The sequence below is a fragment of the Lipomyces arxii genome (assembly GCF_038497795.1).
Source record: "Lipomyces arxii strain Phaff 12-163 unplaced genomic scaffold V1512scaffold_4, whole genome shotgun sequence".
NCBI lineage: Eukaryota > Fungi > Ascomycota > Lipomycetes > Lipomycetales > Lipomycetaceae > Lipomyces > Lipomyces arxii.
In genome coordinates this window covers 87,152-110,072 of record NW_027117703.1, presented here as the reverse complement: position 1 = coordinate 110,072, position 22,921 = coordinate 87,152, and the positions used below count along the sequence as shown (strand labels likewise).

Below are 22,921 nucleotides of genomic sequence, written 5' to 3'. Positions count from 1 at the left end.
TGTTCATGATTTTACTTGAATAAAACTTGTCGTGATGCACACCCTAACCCTTGCGAATATTCTCAAGGTTGTTCCGGAGCCGAATGTGACAGTAAAAGCTCTTTCGACCACAAAAATGACAGTAGGCTTATGCTCACGACTGACACGGCAATTGGCTTCGATCGTGTCGTCCGGTCCGGCCATGTCCAAGACCTTACGATATGACACGAAGATATCAAGTGGCAGTTTATTCCTGACTCGCAGCAAGCGGACCAAAGTTGTTGGAGAGAATGCACAGAAGACGAAGCTCGGTTAGTTATCTTTTGCATATTTTTTAAACGTGCTAATACGCAATAGTAAACCAGCTGAGCTTAATTAGTCCGCTTAGAAAACAACCCCGTCGGTTGTTCATGGCATTCGAAGATCTGCTTCGACATCGCACAATTCACAGGGCATGGCAGCTCCACTCACGCAACAAACGGACCGCGCGCAGGGTCGAACTAGAGCAACAGTATCAAAAGATGAAGTTGGCCTGTGACGAGCTGGAGAAGGCAAGTCCATACTTGTTTAAAAGCGCGCTCGTGAAGGAGTCGCCGGTCAGGTTCCCGCTGGAATATAAAATCCCGACTGATACTCCACCGAGAAGAATTTGGGACTCGGCATGGAAACCGCCGGTTGAGATGAAGCAGAAAAAACGGTTATAGCCAAGTCGTATAGTGTATTTGTACATAGATAAATAATTTTGACTATATTTTGTCTACAAACTTATGATGTATCAAATGTAACCCTCAATTAACGTTTACGAAACCGGAAAATACAATATGGCAACTTTGCAATAGACAAAAAAGAGATATCCATCAAACATATAAACATTACATTAACATTCACTGCTCACTATGCCACTACTCTCATGCAATGCTCACAACTTCTTGTGATCGTCGTCGGCGGCCCAGGCTATGGTAATCAGTACTCGTCATTCACAAGAACTCATTCAACATACTACTATTCCACGGTGCAGAAGGAGCCACGCTGCCCCCGATCGCAGCAGATCCACCCCATGGACTGCTATACAACGGAGACTGGTCGCCCTGCGGACGCTTGGCTCCACTAAATGCATCATTAAATAGCGCATTCTGGTTGAAGAACTGGCGAGAGCCACTGACACTGCCAGGCCCGTTCAGCGAGATCGAAGACGTCGACGACGCAAGCCCCGACAAGTCACCAGGCGCACCCAGCGGAACGGTCGCATGACGCGCTGTCGGTTGGTAGTACAGAATGTCGTCATCCTGACCGTCGTCCTCCTTCAACGCAAGACTGCCCATCACAGGCGGACTGAAATTGTACTCGTCACTAACCGACGACGATGCAGTATGCTGCTCGTCGCTTTTGGAGATACTTGGCGGACGCTGGATCGGATGTGGTCGCTGGATCGGTCTAGACTTTGGCGAAGATGGCGCGAGACCATTCAGTACTGGGAGCGAGTGCTCAAAGACTGTAGTTGTCCGTCGGTCAAGCACAGGTGCATTTGATGATACCGGAGATGTGCTCTCATTGCCAACAACGGTACCCAGCACAGACGAGACTGGAGCTTGCGAACCAATTCCACCGATAGACGGCGATGAAGACAATCCGATAGGCGTAGTGCTGGCCCGCTTCGGACCTCCGAACGGATATGACGAGATGCCTGCTGGTTGCTGCTGGCTAGGAGCGTAGTCCAAACTCACATACGACTGCCGCGACTGAGGCGAGATCATCTGCGGTCTGACCTGTTGGCCCATACCTGTCAGCGGCGACCCAAAAGGCCTATACCCACTGCCAATATTCTGGGCCAACGGATTACCATACAGACCTATCGGTACAGACGACAAAGCCGGATTTGGTGCTGGCGATGATTGCTGATCAAGACTGAAGCTGCGGTTGAAAATTTTTGATGGAAGTTGAGCAGCCGCTTGAGTCGGCGACAGCGAAGACGAAACATTCGACATAGGCGAATCAGATGCATCAGAGCTTGGAATGCGCTGACCAGACATCGGCATTTGTCCTGGTGCAGACGCAGCCAGACCGACTCTAGGCAAAGATTGTGACTTCGGCAGACTTGGAGGGGAAATGATTGACGGGAAGCCAGAGTGAATCTGAGGAGAAGGCTTGCCAGCTTGAGACGGGAACAGCTGTACAGGTTTCTCGGCCAAGGGCTGTGGCGGCGCACCAACATATGACTGCTGCGCTTGTGAAACGTTCATATGCTGAAGAAGTGACTGCTGCTGCTGAATCTGAGCTGCATGAACTTGCGCATGAACTTGCGCTTGTGCTTGTGCTTGCGCTTGTGCTTGTGCTTGTGCTTGCGCTTGTGCTTGTGCTTGTGCTTGTGCTTGTGCTTGAATCTGAGCCTGAACTTGACCATGAGCCAAAGCTTGAGCCTGCATCTGAACTTGCTGATGCTGATGCTGTTGCTGCAACTGTTGGTTCTGAATCTGCACGCGCTTGCTGTACACTTCGCGCTGCTGCTGTTCCTTGCGTGCACGAGCATCCCGCTCTTTAGATTCCCTCTCACGTAATTCTTTCTCCTTCTGTTGTCGAGCAAAAGCGTTTTGCCGCTCCTGTTCTTCGCGTAATCTGCGTTCGGCTTCGAGTGTTGCTTTACGCTCCAGTTCCTCCTTTTCTTTACGCTCACGAAGTTCTTGCTCGCGCTGTTCCTTGCGCTCACGCTCTTTCCGCACCTGCTCGTCTTTCTTTTTCCGTTCCCGATCTTCTTTCTCTTTCCGTTTCCGCTCGCGCTCGGCCTCACGTTCGCGCTCTTCTTGTTGACGTTTCCGACGTTCCTCCTCTTTCCGCAGACGTTCTTCATCAAGCGCTCTGCGTTCAGCCTCTTTCTTCAGCCGCAGTTCCTCACGCTTTTTACGTGCCTCTTCGGCTTTCCGTAGCTCCTCTGCCCGTTGTGCTGCTTCCTCTGCCGCCTTCTCGTTCTCGCGCCGGATCCGTTCTTCTTCCTTTGCTTGTTTCTGTTGCCGTTTTTTATCTTTCTTTTTCTCCTTTTCCTTTGCTTTCTTCAGCTCGCGCTCTTCCTGTAGCCGGTTCTCCTCGTCAAGCTCTTCCAGCAGCTTTCGTTGCCGTTCCTGCGAGACTTTCTCCCGGTACGCGGTTAGCACGCGCTGTTCAAACATTCGGGCCGCAAAAATCTGAAACATGCGTCTACCTTCTTCCATCCGTTGTTCATCAGACATTGAATCCTATTGATTGTTAAACAATATCCAAGTAATAAGTTAGTCACATACAACTTCATCGTCATCTTCGTCGTCCTCGTAATCCTCTTCATCTTCTTCCTCGTCGTCATAATCTTCCTCCTCATCGTACTCTGCCGCAGTCAAAGCTTCTTCTTCACGAGCCATTCGTCGCTCTGCAAGTTGTTCCATCATTTCAATAAACTTCTTGCCGTCATTTTTGAGCAGGTCGTCAGCAACCGTGAGTATTCCGCCTTGAACTGTTAGACTGTTTCCGAAATTGAAGAAATCACGGGGAATATCATGGCTGAGCAACTCTGGAGGTTGATCTGTCTCTGAATAGTCATCGTCCTCGTCCAAGTCGTCATCGTCGTCATCGATCGGAATATGATCATGGTGGTGACCATTTAGAGATAAGTACGGCGGTCGAAGTGATGGTGGCGGCACCGGACCGTACTTCTGTTGCTGATTTGCATACTGCTCAAGTTCTTCATAGTAAGCATCATACAAGACCTCTAATTCCTTCTCAATTGCAGTCCTCTTTCTACCACAGACTGAGCAGCTACAACTGTGTTTTTGCTGCTCTTTCATTTTCCGAAGTACAGCTTCTTTCTCAACCTTGACTAAACTGCGTCGTTCATCTTCACCAAGACTGAGCCAGAAATCTTTTATTCGTTCCCGTTCTTCGTTCGTGTTTGTATTCCATATCCTGTCTGGCTTTTTTGAAAGAGGAACAAGGTCTGAGCCATTGATAGTACTCTGAGTACCATCTGGAGTAGTTTTCTTCTTTTTCTTCTTCTTTGAAGACTTCTTGCTGGCTTCAGGGTTGAGTAGTATAGGGTCTTCATCTGAGGCATAATCATCCGCAAACTGCTCATTTGAATGCAAATTTGAAGTTGGAGGGTGGTCATAAAAAGACAATTCAGGCTGATGCTGATTCTCATAAGACGATAGAGAGCTCATATTTGCATTGGCACTCGTATTTGCAGAGGCGGCTCCACCCTTCCGTTTCTTCTTTTTCTTCTTATTAGACGAAGTACTTAAGGCTGAGTTTTGTGAATAATTCGGCATTTGTGAGTTCTGTGATTGAACATTTTTATTTGACTGTAAAACAGACCGCGCTGAGGTTGGAATCGTTGCCATCATTTGAAGATGCTGCAAATTGGTTAATGGAGGTTTGCTGGATTTCGAGGTGTGAACTCCTTTCCGGTTAGAAAAAGTGTGCGTAGATTGTGGTACGTGGGCACTGTTTAGTCGTGATGAGATATACTTAGATAAGAAGTTTATACGTCGTGTTTTAATGGTTAATATGCGTTAATCGTGTGTTTTCTTCAGTCAAAACGCATTGGTTTGATGTATTTAATATTCTTTAAATTCATAAAACATAGCTAAATTGTGCGGTCCAGTGAGTATTTTTTATACACAATACCCTTATTATAGTTAGTACAATACCCTTGAGATAACTACTTTTACAGACAGTGGGCCTTGTACCTCAGAAATCACTATTGATATATAACGAACGTCTAAGGTCCTCCTCGGTCGTTAGTAATTTCGTCTCCTAAGTTATGTATAATAATTATGTCGTTTGCAGCTACGATCTAAAAGTCTAACAGCCTAGCAGCGACAACTTCTGATATTCTCAGGGCGATGTCATTGTACACCTCGATAGTTACAACACAATATGAAGATTAGGGCTCCGTATGCTCCATGAACACGCTTCAGACTTTAGTGAAGAATATGAAGGGCAAACATCGTATACAGCTACGTAAGTCACAGTTACCTCTTATAAACTAATAAAATATCATTCGATCGTACCGATAACTAAACAAATACGATCAGAATTCGAAACCGTTCTTTACATAGTTTCCAGCCATATCCTTTTCAAGCCATTCTCCACCAAGCCATAACCTAATACAGGAATCCTCTGGCTTTTTTTGAGGTGATTCCATCGGCACCAGCTTGAAAAAATTTTCATCCAAATTAGTTGGCTCACAAGAGCATTTATTGTGCAACTTGGATGGGCACTGTTTATTAATATCATGCTGATAGCCAATATCTCGAAAAAAGTGAGTTTCCTTTTTGCTAAGGAACAAGACAACTGCCAGAGTGTGAAGTGGAGCGTCACCAAAACGTTCATAATAGAATCCTCCTTTGCGATCAATATAATCGAAGTAGGTATTATAAGTTTTGCTTCTGAAAAAATCAAGACTACCAATTTCAAAGTTGCTGAAAAATTGACAATTATTATACTCGCCGTCGTTTTTGAAATCCAAAATCCAAGAAAAATCTGCTTCGGGATGTATAAGCTCTGGATATTCAGCCATGAACTCCTGAGTCTGTCGCCACATGGAAGGAAATGAGCGGGCATCATCCAAAATATTCATATTAAATCCTATTAACGTAATCAGTTCTCACAGCACAATAATAAATGCAATTATAATTTGCACAGAAAAACCGACCATATTTAAGATTATTTTCCTCCATGAACGAAAATGGATCGTAGTCGATATCGCAAAAGAAATGAACATCGGGCTCAACACGCCAGTACCAATCATAATCATCTAAAATTGGATGCTTGTAAAAAAATCCAGAGTTCCAACGGCACATATGCCGATATGAAATCATCCAACCCTTTCCGACACCAATAGCACCTAAGTATTCAAGGGAAGAAATGAATCTGGATTCATCAATCCATTTAGGTAGAGACCAATCCGAGTTTGGAACAGTCGCGTAGAAGCATTCTGCGTTGGTAAGATTCTTTGTGCGAGCCTTAAAGTTGTCATCAAAAGGTACATCATTGAAAAAAATCCACGGATAGTTGTACTTATGATTATACCTGGCTTCCAAATGACGCATCGACTGCTCAATGCCTTCTAACTCCGAGTTTCTGACTAAAGAAATTAAAGCAGCCTTGGGCTTACGCATCTTCTGCAGAACTTCAAGTGGTATGTCAACATCTGACCGTGGTATTAGAGGTTGGAATGCTTCTCGAGTATGTGCTTGGAAAACAGCGTCGTTAAGAGCCGCATAAGATGGTGTAGATAACTTTGGTCGTCTACGACCGCTCAAAGCTGTGATTACAACTAGTAAACCAACGAAAGTTATAATCGCATACTGAACCGTTCGCGCGTATAATCGCGGCGGTCTGAATGACATTATCAACGAAGATTTGTCCCACAATGACTTAATAAATTGTAGAAAGAAATTTCCCGCAGTGGCTGGTCCCACTGTACTGTGCAGAAAAGATTCTTTCTTGACGTCTTCTTCCTTAGCAGCAGTATTTTCCAAATAATCTGCTGTATTATCAGGGATGGAACCTGACCTTGATAACCTTAGCGAAGTAGATGATTTTGAAGGAGCTAGTGCTGAAGAAGTTGACCCGGGTGCACCAAACAAAGACACAGCTCGTCGAGCTTCTTATTAACATAAAGTGACACAGAGAAACTACTACTCATACTTGCTGTAGAACGCGATGGAGACGGGCTCCGGGACCTACTACCAGGTCTAGACGCAGTCACGGGTGATGGCAATGGCGAAAAACCAGAATCGGAAGACAGAATCGATAACTTTGCTCCCGAAGAAGATGCAGTACGTATTTTCGAGGTATTCAAACCCGCAGAAGTCGAAGGCGGGTCTACCGAATCGAGGCCAATGATGGAAGCGACGGACGAAGATCGAGATGAAGTAAGAGGGAGAATGGGAGAACCCGGGCCTACTGAGGGAGAGGCGGCCGGGAAGAAGCGGTTTGAAGATTGAGACGACAGCCTGACAGATTGTACAATGGTGATTTGTTGAGAGAACAGCACAAAACACAAAAATGAGTGAGAAACAATTAGTTGCGTGCAGGTCAAGGAAGGAAGCTGTCGTCGCCTAAATTTGTGCGGCTGCCGGTGAAAAATGCCCTAAAATTGATGTGCGGCGGTCTACAATATACCCTTACCCTAAGCAATACTATAATCTAAATGACAATCACGTGACTACGCGTAAAGTCAACAAACGAATTAAATAACCCTGATTTGTGACGACAAAACGGGTCAACACATTTATGAAACGATTTCTTACGGGGAAAGATGGAACGCAACCAAAGCGTCGGATGTCAGATATATGGGAGCCTTGTACCCAAACCGATGACACTGATACAGATACTAAACTTGCGCTGCTGACTTCTTTGTACCCTGACTACTCTCTCGACAGTCTGCTTGAACTTCTACTGGCATCTCAAGGATCTACTAAAGCTGTTTGTGACATTATCGACGGTTTGGTGACTTTTAAACCAGCACACCAGAATTCACTTCAGACTTCAGTCACAGAATATTGCTCAAGCGCTCGTAAAAGGTCAGCTACTGAAGGCGATGGTAAAGATGACGCATACTGGACTGCACTTCATTCGCGCGGCAGGCAAAAAAACAGTGCAGGGATGTCCAAAGTGATTCATCTTTATTCGTCTACGGCTATAGAAGCCTTAATGCCATGTACATTTCATCCATTTGTGCTGCCTGCTGAATTAGCTAATGATCTGCTCTCGCAATTGTTATCTGACTCTGTTTCATGGAAGCCCAATAGGTTTCGTTTGTTTAATCGTGAGGTATGATGTGACAAAGCATGTCATATTGTTCACGCATATACTGACAACTTGAAAGGTTTCGTCTCCCCATACGACTTGCTTTTATGCGAACCCTTCCAAAGTTGATGCATTCAGGAAGGAGTATAGATACTACGGGGATTCAGTAAGAGAGACAATTCCGTTCACAGAAATCATGATACGAATACAGCATCTAGTTGAGAAGTTGGTAAATGAAGAGTTAGTTTGGCGTGGGCACCAGAGATTTCAGCATAAAGGTAGATGGACTGCGGAAGTGGCATTCTGCAATCGTTATGACGGTCCGAATGAGTCTGTTGGCTATCATTCTGACACTCTTACATATCTTGGTCCAATGCCAGTCATTGCGAGTTTGTCCCTCGGTGTGACCAGAGAAGTACGATGAGACTATTGTGTAGGGAGATAAACTGATTGTGTTGCAGTTTCGCTTACGGCATCGTTCTTCAGAAACAGTCCCGACTTACTCAATTCATCTACCACATAACAGCCTTCTAATTATGCACGCGCCTTGCCAGGAAGACTTCAAACACTCAGTCGTCCCATCACGTGTTATAGACGTGCATCCAATTTCTGGCAGTTCACGTTTCAACATCACATATCGTATGTACCGTACTTGCTTTGCGCCTTCAAAAACTCCTATTTGCAAATGTGGAGTTCCAATGAATCTGCGAAGCGCTTCAAAGCCAAATGACTCTGGTAGTCGTTATTTTTGGACTTGTTCTGCAGCATATCAAAAAGAACAAGACTGCAAAGAATTGAAGTGGGCAAACTTTAACAATGACGGTGAACCTCTCACTTCAACAGATTCGTCGCATATTGTACACGAGACTTGATATAACATTCAACTATTGTAGTCATATTTATATGATATGTAAAAAACAGATAGCCAAAGATAGTTAAGTACTCGATTAGCATAGAGAGTATGTTGAGACTTACTCGTTTGAGGTTTTTAAAAGGTCAGTAGCACGACTTTATAGAAAACTAAGGGGTAGGTTACACTCTATTACAACTATGATATGTAGTCACCGTCTTGATCTCCAAATCGCATTCGGTTTTGTGCTTTGCGAAGATCTGTCATAGCAAACTGTTGCTTGTACTTCCGTATCCGTTTACCACCACGCTTTTTTGATAGCTTATCGTCCGGAGCAGGGAGTGCTTTTGGACCTTTATTAGATGGAGGAATGCCTAATTTTCTTAACTTTTCGTCAACCTCATGCTTTAGCTTTTGTCCTTCAGACCCGTCCATGCTTGTGTGCGCAAGATCAACTCTGGTCGCCAATGACACTTTTCCGGCAAGAATGCGAAGAGCTTGTTTGCGCAAATCCATTGGCGTAGATTGGACGACAGGTGAGAAATAAAGAAACCCCTGCTGTCTAATACCTGTGTGGCCCAATCCAATATTGGTCTGATTACGCTTGACACCTAGTGAAGGTATATTGCAAGACGGTAGCCGTAAGAGGCCGGTGAGTCCTCCTGCGGCACCAAACAACTGAGCAGCTGTTTGCGAACTTACCAAAGCTGCAGTGTTGGGTGCAAAAACCGACAATTTGGTGGCCACATACTGTGTTATTTCTCGCTTGGCCGATTCAAGATACAATAAAACATCGCAACCTTTGTACACCAGCTCCAGCTCATGATCGGACAATACCAGACTATTCGACGTGACAGCCGAAACCGTCAAAACCATTATTATTGCTGCTTGAAGAAATTCTGAAAGTTCTGACTGTTTATCCTTGATTGAAAGTAGTTCGTTTCCAATGACTTTCACCGTCTTTGCATAATCAACAGGGTTAAGAACAAGAGATTCTAGCTCGGGAAACCGAGGATTATACTTTTCAGCTATGTATTTATGTAGGGCAGCTATTTCGTTGGTGATATCGGCAGTCAAGTTGTTGACCTCGACTAACAATCTGTATTCAGGATTGTCTTCAACATTTCCGTTAAAAGAATCTGGATGCCGCGAATATAGATCAATTTTCTGCCAATTATTATCAGTAAAGATGTACTTATAGACCCGGTTATTACATACTTTTAGCAGTGGTTTCAACTGCACTAATAATTTTCCAGTGCTTTCTATCTCCGTAAATTCACTTTGTTCCAGCTCAACTTTCAAATCGGTTTCCGCAACTGTATCACTACTAAAAGCTACATCCTCATGGTCTTGTGAAGGTGAATGTGACTCTATTTGTGAGGTATTAGACGGCGACGGTGACGGTGAAAAATCCGCCAGTAATTCATCAACCAGTGACATTCTATTGCTGTCGTTTGTCACGTTGCTGTTTATTACTACTAGACTTGTCAAAAGTAAATACTCACTGCTACAGCAGGCAATCCGGTTAGGGTAAATAAAATTGGCTTAAACAAAACCCCAATTTGAGATCATGCACAAGGTTATTCTATTATTATAATATTCATGTGTATTTTAATTTTGTTTAATTTTATTTACAATAGCTTTACGCTATCTCTTTCATTGTGGCAATTTAAAAGACTAAAGAAAACAAACATAGGACACAAATTGAAGACCAGTCGCTATTTGACGAAATACACCCTTCATTGACGGCCTTGGCAGTGTGTACAAAAGCTCATAGCAAATCGTTTTCGCCAACGACACAATGGAACAAGGACAAAGATAACAGCAGTAATATCACCAACAATAGCAGCGGCAGCAGTAGCAGCAAGTAAGACAAAAGCAGCAATTCGTTGTGAATGCGATACAACTGATTTCAGTTATTTCATACCTGTGATCACTTTGAAATGACTAAAAGTGTAGCCGTTAACGATTGGCGACAAGAACCAACCTATAATCATACCAACGACACCATAACAAACAAACAGAGTTACCTGTAGTTTAGCTTTGCAATCTCATTCGAGACTCTGAAGCGGTCGAATTAGTAACATTGAGTTTGTAATAGTCGCAGAATAATGGCTGTTTTTAGTCAATTCGAATTCGCGATGCAACGCAAGCATTCAGCTTGAGTAGTGATCCGTATAGTACAAAGCAATTTCTGTTGGTACTTCAGGAGAATTTGTTGATGTGCTCAGCAAATATATTTTTACTTGCTAGGGTCAAAGTAGACCATCTATATCGCGAGTACATTGAATAACTAGTGGTTCGCGGCTATTCTATGATGGTAATGATTTCAACCTGCGTAGATCTTGCGTGTATGAAGTGTTGTGGACGGTTAGTACCATACCCTTGTTATTGGTACAAAACCCTTTGCTAGCTTATGTTTCTCCGCGACGGAACTTAGCTCTGTACTCACTTCTTGTACGATCCGATTTCTCTGACAAAAACCGATTCACAAAAATGTCGAATCGCGATGTCGTCCGCCGGTAAGTTTTACTTAGTTTGCGGCTATTGTTCATTGTAAGAGTTCTAATAAATAAATAGAAAATTGGTGATTGTCGGGGACGGAGCGTGCGGGAAGACCTCGTTGTTGAGTGTATTTACTTTGGGAGAATTTCCAAAGGTGAGTGTGGATATTTGCGTGTATTAAGTACTTCATATTGATTTGTCATTAGGAACATGTAAGTGCAATGTTAAACTACTATATTTGAAGACTAAAATTTCAAGCTTCCTACTGTCTTTGAGACTTATGTTACAGATTGCAGAGTACGATATTAGATGGAAGTATAAAGTACTGGATTAACAGTGCTTCAGGTTGATGGCAAATCGGTACAACTTGCTCTCTGGGATACAGCGTATGTTACTTTGCTGTTGCTATGAAACATCATTTTAACTTCATACAGAGGACAAGAAGAATATGAGGTTGGTCTTCACAAAAACTGCCAGACACAAGTATTGATGAAATAGCGACTACGACCACTGTCTTATTCTAAAGCACATGTTATTCTAGTTGGGTTTGCTGTTGATGCTCCCGACTCACTTGAAAATGTCGCCGCAAAGGTACCGTATTGTGCCGGCTAGGGTTTTGTAACAATAACACTTACATTTTAATAGTGGATCATCGAAATCAACGAGCTTTGTCCTGGTATTCCAATCATTCTCGTCGGATTAAAGAAGGATTTACGACACGATCCCCGTGCGACCGAGGTCATGAGATTAAACAGCCGCAGGTTTGTATCGACTACAGAAGTAAGTTGGTTTTTGCACGATGAAGCTGTTACACGCTAAAATCTACAGGCTGAATTGGTTGCACGACAAATCGGTGCCAGAAAGTATCTGGAATGCTCGGCTTTGACTGGAGAAAATGTCGATAATGTGTTTGAGGCGGCGACAAGAGCAAGCTTGCTGGTCGGCCAAAAACAGTCAACTTGTTGCATCATCTTATGATATCCCTGCATTTAAATTTTAAGTAATCATAGACCTTGTTCCCTTTGCTTCAGTTTTCGGGAATCAAAAAGTGGTTAGTGTTTTCGATAGTTGGCGACTGCGATATGAGGCTAACTTAATAGTTTTTTTTGTTCTACATGCATACGCCATATTTTAATTCGCGGTTTCTTACTTTCTTCTCTTTATGTCGCAACTGGACATTATTCAACAGCCTATTCTATTTCCGTTTCCACCGTCATCATACAACATCCATTCCTTTTTGCGATTCATACGGCTGCTCCACTTTTGTCACTCTCTCTCATCTGGAGTTGCGTCGGTTTGTGTTTTGTCCTTCTTTTGTTTGTTATTCGTCTTGCATTACCTCGGAAGTTTCCAGGTTCGGTCACACTCATTTTTTTATGCGTTTTCCTTTGGTTTATATATGTACATACGGTCCTTACAGAAAAATCTCGGTGTTTGGTGTCTTCATTTATTGAATCACGGTATGTTGTGCGGTCCCCATTTGTTGGAAATTTGTTGGAAATTTGTTTTGTGCAAAGCGGAATATGTGAAGATTTGCCATAGTTAATACATTCACACATTTGTAATCAGTTATGAAACTATATACAATTCCGTAACGTACAGAAACACAGGTTCAAAAAATAATAACAAACAAAGATAAAAAAAAACAGGTTAACACGAAGTGACTGAGCACGACTATAATCCAAGACTGTCGACTCCGGTTTAGTTTCTAGACGAGATTTGTATATTCAATCATTTTCAAATGACACAAAAAATATCCATGTGGGTCCTTTTAAACGGGAACAACCCCAATGGCTTCCTTTTAGATACGACTGGATGTCCTGATGGTCCTACTAAATCGGAGGCGGATACCACATTAAATCACGACTAAGAACAACGAGAACTTGAAAAACAAACTTAGAAAACAAACAAAACAAATCAACAAAACGAAGAGAAAAGTACAATCAACAAAGACTCTAGTCTACCATGTGTCGTTGGCGTTCTGGTCAACCCCGGCACTGTCGAAATCGTCTGCAGATGCAGGCTTGGGCCCGTCCTCGGTACGATCCCAGTCACCAGCAGCCGAAGTGTCAACAGGAGGTGGTGGCGGCACATCGTCCTCACGATCATTACGGTCACGGCGGTCGTGTCTGTCCCGACGGTCGTAGCCGCCTCTGTCACGGCGGTCGCGGTCACGACGAGGAGAGCGGGACCGGTCACGGCGACGGTAACCGTCGTCATCGCCACCACCATATCGGCCATAAGATCTACGAGGTGGCGAGCGGCGGTACGGGGAGCGGGAACGCTCACGGGGCATGTCCACAATCTAACATTGTTAGGCTAAACTTGGACAAAAATTGGACACATAATCAACGTACCTCCTCCTTCAACGTAACTGGTGTGCCTTTAACGTCCTCATTCACAAGCTTGTCCATAGCAATTCCAAGATCGTCTTCGCGTTCGACCTCAATCACACTAAATCGTTAGAATTATCCCCTGTACTAACTAATCAAAACACATACCCAGTTCCATCACGGTCACGAGACACATCAGCATACACAATATCGACATTTGCGCGACGGCCAAAGTCTTTGAGATCCTAAATCAGATTAATAACATTTTCTCACAACCGTACCAGACTGTTTAGATATGCAACGACTCAGACAAGGGGAATACGTGGCAATGCCACAACCAAGACCAAAAAGATTAAACGAATACACGTCCAAAACCACAAAATTCAACCAGTATGATAACAAAGCGTCCAACGAGGGGTAGAGGAGACGGGGAAAATTGACTAACCTGCCAGCTGCAGTCTGAGGGTAATCCAGACACTTTGATACGGAATCCAGACCGACGGGGACGACGGTCGATGCGGTCGTTACGATCGCGTCCGCCATCACGACGACGATAATCGTCTCTACCACCGTCCCTACTGTCACGACCTCCGTCACGACGATATTCATCGCGGCGGTAATCATCACGGCGGCGTTGAACTTTGGCGAACTCAATCTGCAATCGCTCGCCCATAAAATTCTTACCATCTGCTCGATGTTAGATAAATAATTATTATGAGTGTGAACATTAAATCGTACTGAATTCTGTGCGGTGTTAGTTTTCAGTTATATCATAACAATACCAAGCATACCGGCAACCACATCCTGCGCATCTCTAGCATTCTCAAATTCAACAAATCCCTAGTAAAAAAGATCAATACAGTTACAGAAAATCAGTACAGAGAGCTTACAAATCCAGACATCAGCTTAACCTCAACCAACTTTCCGTATCCCTTGAAAAGATCTTCAACATCAGCTCTCTCCGCTATCGGTTGTTAGTATATCTAAAGCCAAAAAAAAAAACCTAACTAACCATCACGAGCGATGGGACGCATATAAATTCTAACGTCAGAATACGACATTTTCGAAATGATATCAAAAAGATGAGTTTTTATAAAAAGAAAAATGGAGGATGAAAGGGGTCTAGAATCCAAGTAAACTGGGGTGACACTTTACGGCGAGCGGCGCTGCGCTTGAAAAGTCGCGGCTTAGAAAAAAACACAAAGACACACAACTTCATGACATGAAGACTCAATTACCAAAGCCAAAAATAAAAACAAACGCGTCTCGATTTGTTTCGCCTCCACCGCGACTTCAACGGACAAGGCAGACTTCTCCGCTGGTTGATAATGACAAACTAAGTCCGGAGGAGTTAAAAGCGCGAAAACGAAAATTTCTAGGAGTTTTTTTGGTTTCTTATAGTGCAATTTTGGCTGGTTCGTATTACTATTTTAATTGGGGCTTGGCTACGGATGGACCATATCAGAAGCCAGTTCCGCAAGATACAAAGCCTATATACGAAAAATTGGCAAAGAACTATGACAGTATTATTAACCGAGACGAATTGTTTATGCTGCTGCCATTATGGCGGAGATCTGTTGCCGGGAAAGCAAAGGTTTGTGTATTTTGACATGATAAGAACTAACTAACAATCAGGGCGACGTACTGGAAGTTTCTTGCGGTACGGGACGGAATGTGAACTATTTGGACATTCCACAAATCAAATCAATGACATTTGTGGATGCGTCAGAGTCAATGATAGAACTTACAAAGGAAAAGTTTACAGAGCGATATCCAAAGTATCAGAACGTCGAGTTCATTGCAGACATGACTGAAAATCTGTCTACGGACAAGAAATATGACGTGATTTATGAGACTTTTGGTCTGTGTTCATATAAAGATCCGGTTGCGGCGTTGATGCATTTACAAGACCTGCTTAAACCAGGCGGACAAATCATTTTGCTCGAACATGGAAGCGGAACATGGGATTTTATCAACCGAGTACTAGACAAACATGCGGTTAGACATTCATTGAGATACGGTTGCAGGTGGAACCTAAATATTGGTCAGATTGTACGTGACAGCGGACTGGTAATTGATTCCGAGAGTCGGTCACATCTAGGCACGACGTGGTCAATTACTGCGCACAGAGCAGGAGATGATTTGCCTAAACCTCAGAAGCAAAGGTTCTTGATTTGGTGATGGGTTAGAAATTGAGTGCCATTGTGACTTTGTAGAATTGGGGTTAATGCTCAGAGTCTCGTTAGGGTTCAAAGACAAGGGGAACTGTGCCACTGCGCCTCGGAAGTGATTAGCCACAAGGACGTACGGCCAGCAAATCCAAACGATTTTTTCTAAATCCAATTATACTCGAAATATTCTCGGATTTTTTTAGGACTTGTTTGGTACCGAAAACACGCACAGAAAAAGCAAATTGGAAGGCCCGCAAAACAGACCGTGACAGAACAAGTGCGTAATAGTGATGTCTCTGTCACACTTTGCCTATTGTAGTTTGGCGCTTGTGGCTGTGCAACTCTAAATAGTAGTTTACCCTAACCCCCACACAGGCATATATATAGCTCGCGCTCCGCCCGGGATGCCGATGGATCGCACCAAGGTAGAAGATTACATAAGCTTCGAACCACTGTAAACTTCTGCTTTAACATTACTTATCAATACAACGAAGTTTACACTCATTATTTGTTTCATACTTGCTGACTAAAGGGTGGCATTAATTTGTTCAACTCTGTGTCGTTTGTTCATTGTCTAGTTCATATTATCAAACAAGATGGAATCGTTGACTGTTCCAAGGACCGCGGCTCAAGCCAAGGCGTTTGTTGCCCCGTCTTCGTTGTCGTATCCGATGGTCGCGTCTGATATTGCTGCGCCGTCTGATCAATACGCTGAAGCTGCTCAAGTTGATATCAAGCCACAGACCGATATCGCTCCCACGTTTCTTGGAAATCAGGCCCAGGGCCAGACCCAGAGTGGTGTGAACGCGGCTGTGACGACAGGTAGCGCTTCGGGTATAGTACCAACGCTTCAGTAAGTTGAAGATGCGAACGGCGTATGGTATGGTTGGTGCTGACTGACAGAAACATTGTTGCGACGGTGAATCTGGAATGCCGGTTGGATTTGAAAACGATTGCGTTACATGCACGTAACGCAGAGTACAATCCAAAGGTATATTTTACTACTGATATTGTTTTAAAGCAGGCGTATTAATGTGACAGCGATTTGCTGCGGTTATCATGCGTATCCGAGAGCCCAAGACTACGGCGTTGATCTTTGCTTCTGGAAAGATGGTTGTGACTGGTGCAAAGTCAGAGGATGACTCAAAGCTTGCGTCTAGAAAATATGCTAGAATTATTCAGAAGTTAGGGTTCAATGCCAAGTTTATGGAGTTCAAGATTCAGAACATTGTTGGTTCGTGCGATGTTAGATTTCCAATCAGACTTGAGGGTCTGGCTTTTGCGCACGGAAATTATTCGTCGTACGAGCCGGAATTGTTTCCTGGTTTAATCTATCGGATGTTGAAACCCAAGATTGTGTTGTTGATATTTGTGAGTGGTAAGATTGTACTCACAGGTGCTAAAGTACGAGAGGAAATTTATGCAGCGTTTGAGGTAAGTTTGCAGTATGAGAGATGAAGAGGTTTACTAACTGAATAGTCTATTTATCCTGTATTGAGCGAGTTCCGCAAGCAATAGGCTCATTTTAGGAAATATTAATTGATTGCTTTATTGCGATCGTGTATATTAAAGTACTGTGCATTACAAGGTTTTATTAGTTCGGCTTAATGAAAAGTTTAAAGTTAAATCCTGCAACGTAGTGGAATGTAAAAACAAGGGTTTGGTGTTGACTATAGTGATTGTTGAAGAGCATAAGTTAAACGCTGATCAATATAGTAAGCGGCGAAAGCGACGGGGCAAAGGAATGGATGATGCAGGTAGCCGAAGTACCAAATGAGCCAAAATCAATAATACAAGTGAAGGCAGTGGATATTAGTGAGGAGGCCAAGTAAGTAGTTTACAAGTAGTAGTAGCAATTACATATACTAAACTTGGTAGAATACTTAGCAAGAAGATCTGGGACTGGTTTGCGGATGCAGTACCGAATGAAGCGGAAGAAGAACATGAGTTAGAGAGTGTTCATACTGAACTAGAAGACAAATTGAAACAGATCGAAGAGCATGTGAAAGGATTAGAGACGATTAAGGCACAAGTTGGAAGATATACAGAAGATCTTGACCGGGTAAAAGATCGAGGCGGTGAAGAATATGCGGTTAAATTAAAAAAGATTGAAGTATTTCGAAATGAATTAGTTGTTGTCGATGATCTTGAGAAGAGGTTGAAAGACGCGACAGAGAAAATTGAAGAGCAAAAGCTTAGACTTGAGAAGGTTAGGGAAGGAATTGAAGAGGAGAAGAAGAAACAGGCTGAAAGAGAGAGAAGGACAGATACTCAGAGAAGTATTTTATGGACATGTATAGGAATAGGCGTATTTGCATGGGCAAGTGTTTACATAATGAAATTATATAAATAAAAGGTTGATGCCGCGGACGATATTTTTTATTAAACTAGTAGAAGAGAGAAATGAGAATATTGTCTGTCCAGGCGTCGACAATGACAAAATGTCGGTTAATAGGAGGATATCTAAGCACAGCATTACCAGGTATCTCGACTGTAATTATGGTAGGACTAGTGATCAATATGCCTGATTCATGGATGTTTGTGGTGATTACTGTTACATGCCATGTGTTTGTAGTTGCATACACAATAAGAGCATGCTATTCAACAGTTTTGGTCTGTAACAGAATAAAATATACAGCAAACGATCATCAACAAGAGAAAAGACCGATACAAGCGATATTTGTGCCGAACTATAATGAGACAAGAGATACGCTGAGAGAGAATTTAAGTATGCTGGCATGCCACGAATATGCAGCTCAATACTATGAAGTGAATAACATAATGACGTGTATAGTAGACTAATGCTAACAAATGAACAGGTTTATTTAGCAATGGAACAAACAGAACAAGAAGCAGAAGAGAAAGGAAGTGATTTGGTACGTGAATTCGGTTCATTGTTCAGATATATTACATACACAATTCACCCTCAAAATCTACCTGGAGAAGCTAGAGGCAAATCTTCAAATTTACGATGGGTCAGTCGAGTAGCGTCAGACAGATACGACTCGTTAATGCAGTCAAATGTCATCTTTACAGCAATGGACGCAGATACACATTTACTACCGTCATACTTCGACCAGATATCGTCATATTGTTCCACCCATGGTACAGATAACCACACTATGTTTGTTGCTCCCATCGTATTTGACCGTAACGCTGCTGCAGTGTCACCTCTGGTCAGGTGCGCAGACGTACTCTGGTCCACGGCCGGAATCGCAGGTTTATTTCCAACGTCTACCGTAAAAACACCGACATCGGTATATTCAATCACAATGACATTAGCCAGATATGTCGGGTTCTGGGATCCAGGATCAGAAGCGATCGGAGAAGATTTACACATGTATCTCAAGTGTTTTTTTGCTACGCGAGGCAATTTAATTTCGGTCAGCGTGTATAGCCCAGCATCGCATTGTAATGTCGAGCATAGTGACGTTTTGCCACACATGCCCAGACGTGAACGGTGGATTCTATCGCAACATGCACGGTTTCAGCAAGCCTGCCGTCACATGTGGGGTATTGTCGATGCTGGCTATGCGGTCCGGGCATTGTTTGCGCTCGTCACTGACTATACGATTAAAGGATTAGACGAGAAATACGGGATAGAGAATGATAATGAGACAGTGCCGTGGTGGAGGGTGGTAGTTTTGATGCATAGACTATACGAGGCGCATTTTTTGCCTGTGCACTATTTGATTGACGTGCTTGCGTGCTCGCTACTTCCTCTTTTCATAGCAGTGAAACCAAATTCGGTGCTCGACTACGTCCTGGTTTATACCAACCATCTTCGGACGGCAGCTTTTTTTGGGGTTGTGATCCAGATGGTGTTGTACGAACGATTACATTCGACCGCACTGGCCCTTCGGCTCGTCACCATCCGCAACGCACCACCAGGACTGATCAAGAACTCGCTCGAGCATGTCGGTGTCTCAGCTAGGCGTGGATGGATATACTGTCTTGATTACATTTTGTTTCCTGTGGCAGGAACAGTTTTTGGCGCTGTTCCGGCTATTAAGGCACAAGCAATGCAGTTTTATACTACACGGTTTGCATATAAAGTCTCAAGTAAACCAAGTTTTAGACATGCGATCTAATGCATACTCAAGATTACTACTTTGGGGCATACTATTGTTAGTTATTGAATACTAGGTTAGGTTGGGCATAATATTGGGAATGTCATTTTTTCAATCGATTTTTGGAAGTTACTGTACACTATATTTGAATGGAGGCGTAAAATTGACAATGACAGACGCCGTACCGTAGACCCCGACCGCAGCGTAAACGTCCAGCTGTCCTTTATAAAACCCATCCATGTCACGTGTTTCTATATGCTCATACATGCTCCATCCGGTGGCGTACTGTCCATCGCGCGACACAGTGACGGTGCCAGCGTCAAAGTCAAGCCCGATTCCGACCGTGTGCCCAGCAGCAATAGGCGCAAGACAGTCACGCCCAGCAAACGGGTCAGCAACGTACCTCCGTCCGTCATCAGAATGGATTGCAAGGGACGCGCGGTTCCAGCCAGGCAGTCGGAACGAGACGGGGTACGGTTTTGCAACGTATCCAATCGCGACACAGGCTTCTGAATTTAGTGTGGCAATCGTCACTTCATAGTAAAATTTGTCGAACGTGCTGTAACGGACTGTAAAGTGGGAGCGATGAGACAAAAGTGGAATCCTGGGTTTTATGAGTGCGTAAATAGACAGAATCATTTCGAGTCGTGACTTCATGACTCGACTTGCCAAACAAAGAGCGCCGCAATTCAGGAGCCACAAGATTAAATTTGCGAGATCCAAAATGTTTAAGCTGATTGTCTGTCAGTGCAAGTGGGGGATGAAGAGGGTATCGACCACAGAACACAAGTGCCTGATCGTGATCTGATTCGGACGCATTCGTGATTGATGATTCATGCGAAGCAGGAGGTAAAGTATAGTTTGGCGCTCTATTACTCCTACTGCTTTGAGCCGTATATTCCGGTAACGCATCATCTGCTGTTGGCGTGTATCGCGGAGGGTGCTCTTTGCTCATTGTTGCGTGAGGATCAAAAAGTCGTGATGGTGCGGCTCAGAGCTATTTGTAGGCGTAGCGTTTTGATTACACAACGCCTCTAAGTCGTGTAAATGAGGATACTCAGCATATTACTTACGCTCGTTGTGGCTGTGAGTTCAAATACACATACAAATAACTGGGGTATGTTTGCTATTTTGAATACCATCATTGAAAAGCACTAATGAACAGCTGTAATCGTGTCAACTTCGCGGTTTTGGTTTAACTATAGACATCAGGCAAATGCGTTAAGTATGTACAGAACGGTCAAGCGTCTAGGAATACCCGACTCTCAGATTATTCTTATGTTAGCTGATGACGCGGCATGTAACCCTCGCAACGCGTTCCCAGGCACTGTCTACAACAACGCAGACCGGGCACTTGATCTATACTCAAACAACATCGAGGTCGACTATCGCGGCTACGAGGTCACAGTCGACACGTTTCTACGTGTTTTGACAGACAAAGTTGACACGACCACGCCGCGGTCAAAACGGCTGCTCACAGACGAACACTCGAACGTGTTCATATACCTGACCGGTCACGGCGGCAACGAGTTCCTCAAGTTCCAGGACGCGGAAGAAGTTTCTGCGTTTGACATTGCGGACGCGTTCGCACAGATGCACGCAATGAAACGGTATAGCGAAATTCTATTCATGATTGACACGTGTCAGGCAAACACAATGTACTCTAAATTCTATTCGCCTAATGTGTTGGCGATTGGAAGTTCTGAATTTGAAGAGTCATCGTATTCGCACCATGCGGATTCAGATGTCGGCGTTGCTGTCATTGACCGGTTCACGTATTACAATCTTGAGTTTTTAGAGCAGGTGGAACGAAAATCATCGCTCACGATGCAGGATTTGGTGGATTCATACGATTACGTCAAAATCCATTCACATGCTGGAGTCAGAACTGACTTGTACAATCAAAATTTGAGTGATGTGCTGATTACAGACTTTTTTGGAAACGTCCAAGCAGTTGAAATTGACAATGATGAAGACGATGAAGACGATGATGATGAGTAATAATGAATTAAATGTATTATATTTTACACACGAGTAGCATACACCCGTAATCTCTTGATTCCTCCGTCAGGAATAGAAAACAACTTAACATGCGAAACTGGATAGTCGAGATTGACTTCAAACTCGTGCTCAAGGTCAGGACTGGCCTTGTGGTTAGGCACGACGACGGTCCACTTTGCATCTGCTTCTAAAGCAGATACATCATTTGCGGCATCAATTGCTTCCAGTCTAATCTTGTCAGGAAAGTTTCCCCGGAAGAACGCAGTGTCAATAACGACTTTTGAAACTTTTCCTCGGGCACCTAGTTTCACTACAACCCAGTCTTCATACCCTGCATGTCTTGATCTGGTGGTCTCCCAGCCGTCAGACATGTCGATTCCACGACCAGGCAGAAGTAAATTATCAACTGTTCCAAATCGCTCATCCGAGCACGAAATAGCGACTCCGCCGTTTGAAACATGCGCCAGATCAATTACGGTCGACAATGAGGTAGGGAACACGGGTACCGGAGTACCATATAATCTAAACCGTGCAATTCCTCCATCGGGATACATACTCAACCGAACATAGTTATAGTACTCCTCAGACAGCCCATCTTTTCTCACAAAGAATTGGCGCTGAGTAGGTAGACAGTCAGTTTTTGAAATCACAGTCTCCCATTCAGCATCAGGTCCAGGCACTGTCTCAGCAAACACGCCTTCGACAGAGATAGCCGGGGCCTGATTTCCATCAAAGAAAGCAGTATCAATCTCACAGCCAATGATCCGAGCAGACGCAACGCCAACTTTAATAATCACCCAATCAGTTTCTTCTGGATTGTGTCGACGCGTTTCCCATCTGAATGACTCAATTAGCCTGATTTGGCACGTTATACACAACCACCATCAAAACGCGACTCACCCGTCATACCACGCGCCTTGATAAGTGTAACGCGTCTTATCTCTAATTGGCATTTTTGGCGCCAACAAATTGGCCGCCTCTGCAAAGAACTCGTCCGAACATGACTCGACTCTTCCGCCTAATTTCGATCCAATCACGTCTATTCAGTAGTCAGTCTTTGTAGCCCGTCAAATACCACTTCACTTTCTAACCTGTAAATCGTGACCGAATTGACGTGTCAAATTCAGAAAGATCAACAACATTAACAGACATTATTTTGTTTCTTTCAACTTGTTCCAGTGTGATCGCAAAGAATTGTCTCTTGTCTATATACTCTGCCGAGCATGGACGTGC

General features: G+C 43.7%; 14 protein-coding genes across 14 annotated transcripts; 8 read left to right on the top strand and 6 right to left on the bottom strand.

The window, feature by feature from the left end:
• Window positions 1-115: 115 nt before the first annotated feature.
• Window positions 116-683, top strand: V1512DRAFT_246487 (mitochondrial 54S ribosomal protein mL40; the record flags this gene model as incomplete). The annotated part of the gene is made up of 2 exons (XM_066914434.1): window positions 116-290; window positions 337-683. 2 exons carry the CDS (start codon window positions 116-118, stop codon window positions 681-683), a joined length of 522 nt encoding a protein of 173 aa, XP_066772458.1.
• Window positions 684-744: 61 nt separating this feature from the next.
• V1512DRAFT_235697 (uncharacterized protein) lies at window positions 745-4,568 on the bottom strand. Its single transcript, XM_066914099.1, has 4 exons — window positions 3,252-4,568; window positions 2,409-3,206; window positions 980-2,243; window positions 745-933 (listed from the first exon to the last, which is right to left on the bottom strand). Exons 1-4 carry the CDS (start codon window positions 4,341-4,343, stop codon window positions 899-901), a joined length of 3,189 nt encoding a protein of 1,062 aa, XP_066772457.1. The 5' UTR covers window positions 4,344-4,568; the 3' UTR covers window positions 745-898.
• A 464-nt stretch (window positions 4,569-5,032) lies between these two features.
• On the bottom strand, window positions 5,033-6,122 carry V1512DRAFT_204812 (glycosyl transferase; the record flags this gene model as incomplete). Its single annotated transcript, XM_066913338.1, has 2 exons — window positions 5,033-5,589; window positions 5,657-6,122. The coding sequence occupies 2 exons, from the start codon at window positions 6,120-6,122 to the stop codon at window positions 5,033-5,035; spliced, it is 1,023 nt and encodes a 340-aa protein (XP_066772456.1).
• A 1,071-nt stretch (window positions 6,123-7,193) lies between these two features.
• On the top strand, window positions 7,194-8,800 carry V1512DRAFT_235692 (uncharacterized protein). Its single transcript, XM_066914098.1, has 3 exons — window positions 7,194-7,782; window positions 7,838-8,173; window positions 8,220-8,800. The coding sequence occupies exons 1-3, from the start codon at window positions 7,243-7,245 to the stop codon at window positions 8,628-8,630; spliced, it is 1,287 nt and encodes a 428-aa protein (XP_066772455.1). The 5' UTR covers window positions 7,194-7,242; the 3' UTR covers window positions 8,631-8,800.
• Window positions 8,579-10,092, bottom strand: V1512DRAFT_235688 (uncharacterized protein). Its single transcript, XM_066914097.1, has 2 exons — window positions 9,827-10,092; window positions 8,579-9,775 (listed from the first exon to the last, which is right to left on the bottom strand). Exons 1-2 carry the CDS (start codon window positions 10,046-10,048, stop codon window positions 8,807-8,809), a joined length of 1,191 nt encoding a protein of 396 aa, XP_066772454.1. The 5' UTR covers window positions 10,049-10,092; the 3' UTR covers window positions 8,579-8,806.
• Window positions 10,093-11,104: 1,012 nt separating this feature from the next.
• On the top strand, window positions 11,105-12,091 carry V1512DRAFT_246481 (P-loop containing nucleoside triphosphate hydrolase protein; the record flags this gene model as incomplete). Its single annotated transcript, XM_066914433.1, has 9 exons — window positions 11,105-11,130; window positions 11,189-11,267; window positions 11,320-11,325; window positions 11,372-11,410; window positions 11,459-11,499; window positions 11,548-11,566; window positions 11,612-11,704; window positions 11,759-11,893; window positions 11,942-12,091. 9 exons carry the CDS (start codon window positions 11,105-11,107, stop codon window positions 12,089-12,091), a joined length of 588 nt encoding a protein of 195 aa, XP_066772453.1.
• A 548-nt stretch (window positions 12,092-12,639) lies between these two features.
• V1512DRAFT_259901 (uncharacterized protein) lies at window positions 12,640-14,544 on the bottom strand. The gene is made up of 8 exons (XM_066915738.1): window positions 14,459-14,544; window positions 14,337-14,410; window positions 14,238-14,286; window positions 14,185-14,190; window positions 13,892-14,133; window positions 13,615-13,691; window positions 13,471-13,567; window positions 12,640-13,418 (listed from the first exon to the last, which is right to left on the bottom strand). Exons 1-8 carry the CDS (start codon window positions 14,505-14,507, stop codon window positions 13,074-13,076), a joined length of 939 nt encoding a protein of 312 aa, XP_066772452.1. The 5' UTR covers window positions 14,508-14,544; the 3' UTR covers window positions 12,640-13,073.
• Window positions 14,545-14,656: 112 nt separating this feature from the next.
• V1512DRAFT_290087 (S-adenosyl-L-methionine-dependent methyltransferase) lies at window positions 14,657-16,041 on the top strand. The gene is made up of 2 exons (XM_066918203.1): window positions 14,657-15,040; window positions 15,082-16,041. Exons 1-2 carry the CDS (start codon window positions 14,669-14,671, stop codon window positions 15,625-15,627), a joined length of 918 nt encoding a protein of 305 aa, XP_066772451.1. The 5' UTR covers window positions 14,657-14,668; the 3' UTR covers window positions 15,628-16,041.
• V1512DRAFT_259899 (uncharacterized protein) lies at window positions 16,042-17,244 on the top strand. Its single transcript, XM_066915737.1, has 4 exons — window positions 16,042-16,470; window positions 16,521-16,608; window positions 16,659-17,051; window positions 17,097-17,244. The coding sequence occupies exons 1-4, from the start codon at window positions 16,214-16,216 to the stop codon at window positions 17,133-17,135; spliced, it is 777 nt and encodes a 258-aa protein (XP_066772450.1). The 5' UTR covers window positions 16,042-16,213; the 3' UTR covers window positions 17,136-17,244.
• A 255-nt stretch (window positions 17,245-17,499) lies between these two features.
• On the top strand, window positions 17,500-17,970 carry V1512DRAFT_204806 (uncharacterized protein; the record flags this gene model as incomplete). The annotated part of the gene is made up of 1 exon (XM_066913337.1): window positions 17,500-17,970. A coding segment is annotated over one exon (471 nt), but the record flags the coding sequence as incomplete, so codon positions are not given.
• V1512DRAFT_116967 (uncharacterized protein) lies at window positions 17,574-19,762 on the top strand. Its single transcript, XM_066912915.1, has 2 exons — window positions 17,574-18,386; window positions 18,437-19,762. Exons 1-2 carry the CDS (start codon window positions 18,021-18,023, stop codon window positions 19,706-19,708), a joined length of 1,638 nt encoding a protein of 545 aa, XP_066772448.1. The 5' UTR covers window positions 17,574-18,020; the 3' UTR covers window positions 19,709-19,762.
• On the bottom strand, window positions 19,660-20,642 carry V1512DRAFT_259893 (uncharacterized protein). Its single transcript, XM_066915736.1, has one exon. The coding sequence runs from the start codon at window positions 20,342-20,344 to the stop codon at window positions 19,817-19,819; it is 528 nt and encodes a 175-aa protein (XP_066772447.1). The 5' UTR covers window positions 20,345-20,642; the 3' UTR covers window positions 19,660-19,816.
• Window positions 20,643-20,686: 44 nt separating this feature from the next.
• On the top strand, window positions 20,687-21,721 carry V1512DRAFT_222235 (peptidase C13 family-domain-containing protein). The gene is made up of 2 exons (XM_066913738.1): window positions 20,687-20,804; window positions 20,853-21,721. Exons 1-2 carry the CDS (start codon window positions 20,735-20,737, stop codon window positions 21,686-21,688), a joined length of 906 nt encoding a protein of 301 aa, XP_066772446.1. The 5' UTR covers window positions 20,687-20,734; the 3' UTR covers window positions 21,689-21,721.
• On the bottom strand, window positions 21,678-22,917 carry V1512DRAFT_259891 (galactose-binding domain-like protein). Its single transcript, XM_066915735.1, has 3 exons — window positions 22,780-22,917; window positions 22,589-22,727; window positions 21,678-22,525 (listed from the first exon to the last, which is right to left on the bottom strand). The coding sequence occupies exons 1-3, from the start codon at window positions 22,838-22,840 to the stop codon at window positions 21,712-21,714; spliced, it is 1,014 nt and encodes a 337-aa protein (XP_066772445.1). The 5' UTR covers window positions 22,841-22,917; the 3' UTR covers window positions 21,678-21,711.
• Between the last annotated feature and the right edge of the window lie 4 nt (window positions 22,918-22,921).